This window comes from Excalfactoria chinensis, chromosome Z (assembly GCF_039878825.1).
Source record: "Excalfactoria chinensis isolate bCotChi1 chromosome Z, bCotChi1.hap2, whole genome shotgun sequence".
Lineage (NCBI taxonomy): Eukaryota > Metazoa > Chordata > Aves > Galliformes > Phasianidae > Excalfactoria > Excalfactoria chinensis.
Window position 1 is genome coordinate 35,542,362 of NC_092857.1, and position 2,385 is coordinate 35,544,746.

At 70.4% G+C, this 2,385-nt stretch overlaps 1 protein-coding gene across 1 annotated transcript; it reads left to right on the forward strand.

The window, feature by feature from the left end:
• The first annotated feature begins 824 nt into the window (after nucleotides 1–824).
• Nucleotides 825–1,847, forward strand: FOXB2 (forkhead box B2). Its single transcript, XM_072360285.1, has one exon. The coding sequence runs from the start codon at nucleotides 825–827 to the stop codon at nucleotides 1,845–1,847; it is 1,023 nt and encodes a 340-aa protein (XP_072216386.1).
• Nucleotides 1,848–2,385: the final 538 nt, after the last annotated feature.

The window sequence follows — 2,385 nt, forward strand, 5'->3', positions numbered from 1 at the left end:
CTGAAGCCGTGCGGAGCGGGAGCGGGTGAAAAGGGGCTTCGGGGGTGGAGGGGGGAGCCCCTTGCCCGAGCCGCCCCTCCCAGCCCCGTGTTGTGAGAGCGGATCTCGCCCTCGCGTGGCGTTTCCTTCCCTCCCCCCCCCCTCCCCAGCGCCCCGCTGAGGAAGCGTGAGAGGGGACCGGGGAGACTCTTCCCGCTCCCGTTCCGCCAGACGCCAAGTCCCTGAGCCGCTGTCATGTGATAGCGGGAGAGCAGGAGCCGCGGGGGTCTCCCGGCTCGGGCAGCATTACAAAACCGCGCACCGCGCGCAGCCCCGACACAGACGCGACCGCTGCCGCCCCGCTCGCCTCCTCCCGCAGCTGCCAGCGCTCGCCTCTGCCGGAAACTTTTTCTGAGGACGCCGGACTGAGCGGTGAGCGGGGCGTTCCGAGTTCCTTCCTCCCGTCTCTGCAGAGACCCGGGGTCATTTCGTGCTCCCCGGCCCCCTGTGAGTGCGGAGCATCAACTCCAGCGGAAAGTGCGAGGGGGCAGCGGAGCCGCCCGAGCGAGTCGGCGGCCTCCCGGAGAAGAGGGGGGACACCTGCGAGGGCCAGGAGCAGCCTCTGACCTGCGCCCCTCCCGTCCTGGCGGCCCGGGAACGGGGCGAGGCCGCCCGGGGGAGCTGAGCTCTGAGCTAGCGGGGCGGCCGCGGTCTCGCGCGGTCCGTGCGGGCAGCACCCACGATGTAGAGTCGGCGGCGGGGCAGGGCAGCGCCGGACACAGAGTCCCCATCCCGCCGCGAGGCGCCGGGGCCAGCGGCCGGGAAAGAATAGCGGCGGGGCGGCGATGCCCAGGCCGGGGAAGAGCTCGTACAGCGATCAGAAGCCGCCCTACTCCTACATCTCTCTGACGGCCATGGCCATCCAGCACTCGGCCGAGAAGATGCTGCCCCTGAGCGACATCTACAAGTTCATCATGGAGCGCTTCCCCTACTACCGGGAGCACACGCAGCGCTGGCAGAACTCGCTCCGCCACAACCTCTCCTTCAACGACTGCTTCATCAAGATCCCGCGCCGCCCCGACCAGCCGGGGAAGGGCAGCTTCTGGGCGCTGCACCCCGACTGCGGGGACATGTTCGAGAACGGCAGCTTCCTCCGCCGCCGCAAGCGCTTCAAGGTCCTGCGGCCCGAGCACCACCTGCCCGGGGGCGGTGGCGGCGGCAGTGGCGGAGCGGCGGGCGGCGCGGCGAGCGGAGGCCCCGGGAAGTCGCCGGCGCCCGGGGGCCCGCACATGGCTCACTACTTCCATCCGCACCCGCCGCCGCCGCCGCCGCCCCCGGGCAAGGTGCCGGGGCTGGCGGGCCCCGAGGCAGCCGTGGCCGCCGCCGCCGCCGCCGCCGCCGTGGGGAGGCTGCCGCAGTTCTCGCCCTACGGCGGCAGCCAGCCCTCGGGCTTCAAGCATCCCTTCGCCATCGAGAACATCATCGGCAGAGATTACAAGGGCGTGCTGCAGGCCGGCGGGCTGCCGCTGGCCTCGGTGATGCACCACCTGGGTTACCCGGTGCCCAGCGGCGTGGTAGGTTCCGTGTGGCCCCACGTCGGGGTGATGGACCCCGTGTCCGGCGTGCCCGTGTCCCCCGACTACGGACCCTTCGGGGTGCCCGTGAAGGCGCTCTGCCATCCGCCGGCGCAGACCATGCCCGCCGTGCCCGTGCCCATCAAGCCGGCTCCCGCTATGCCCGCGCTGACGGTCGCCTCCTCGCAGCTCTGCCCCGCAGCCTCCCCGGCCTCCGCCGCGCTCCTGGAGCAGGCGGCGGGCGCCGCCTCCGAGGGCAAGAGCTCTCTGCACTCCGTCCTGGTGCACTCCTAAAGGCCGGGACCGGGGGCACGGCGGCTCCCGGGACGGGGACGCGGGGAACACGCGGGGCCCGGTGCCCGCGCCCTGCGGTGTCTGTGTTTGTGTTGTGTACAATCAGATTTTATATGAGCCAGGTCGCAGGTAAGAGCTTTTATAGTCGTTACATATCGTTAGTGACGGAGCGGTGATGCGGAAAGTCAGGGTCGTACCGCGCAGGAGGGGTTCGGGGCGGCCGGGTCTCCTGTTGAAGTTTCCCCCCATTGACTCGGGGTAGCGGGGCCGGGGTCTGCCTGGAGTGGGGCGGGAGCAGCTGACGGGGGAAGCCTCCTCTGCGCTCTGCCATTCCCTGCTCTGCCTCCAGCAGCACCTGCTCAGTGGGGTTGGGGTGTAGTTCCGAGGGGGGCGGCCGACACGCGGGTATCGCCGCTGGGCCGCGGGGAGCGAAGTGCTCTCCGTTTGACGAGTGAGCTCTGAGCTGCTCGATTAATTAGTGGGGATTTAAATGACAACGGCACTGACGTCGGAGGGCCCCTTTAGCTATCGCCTGCTT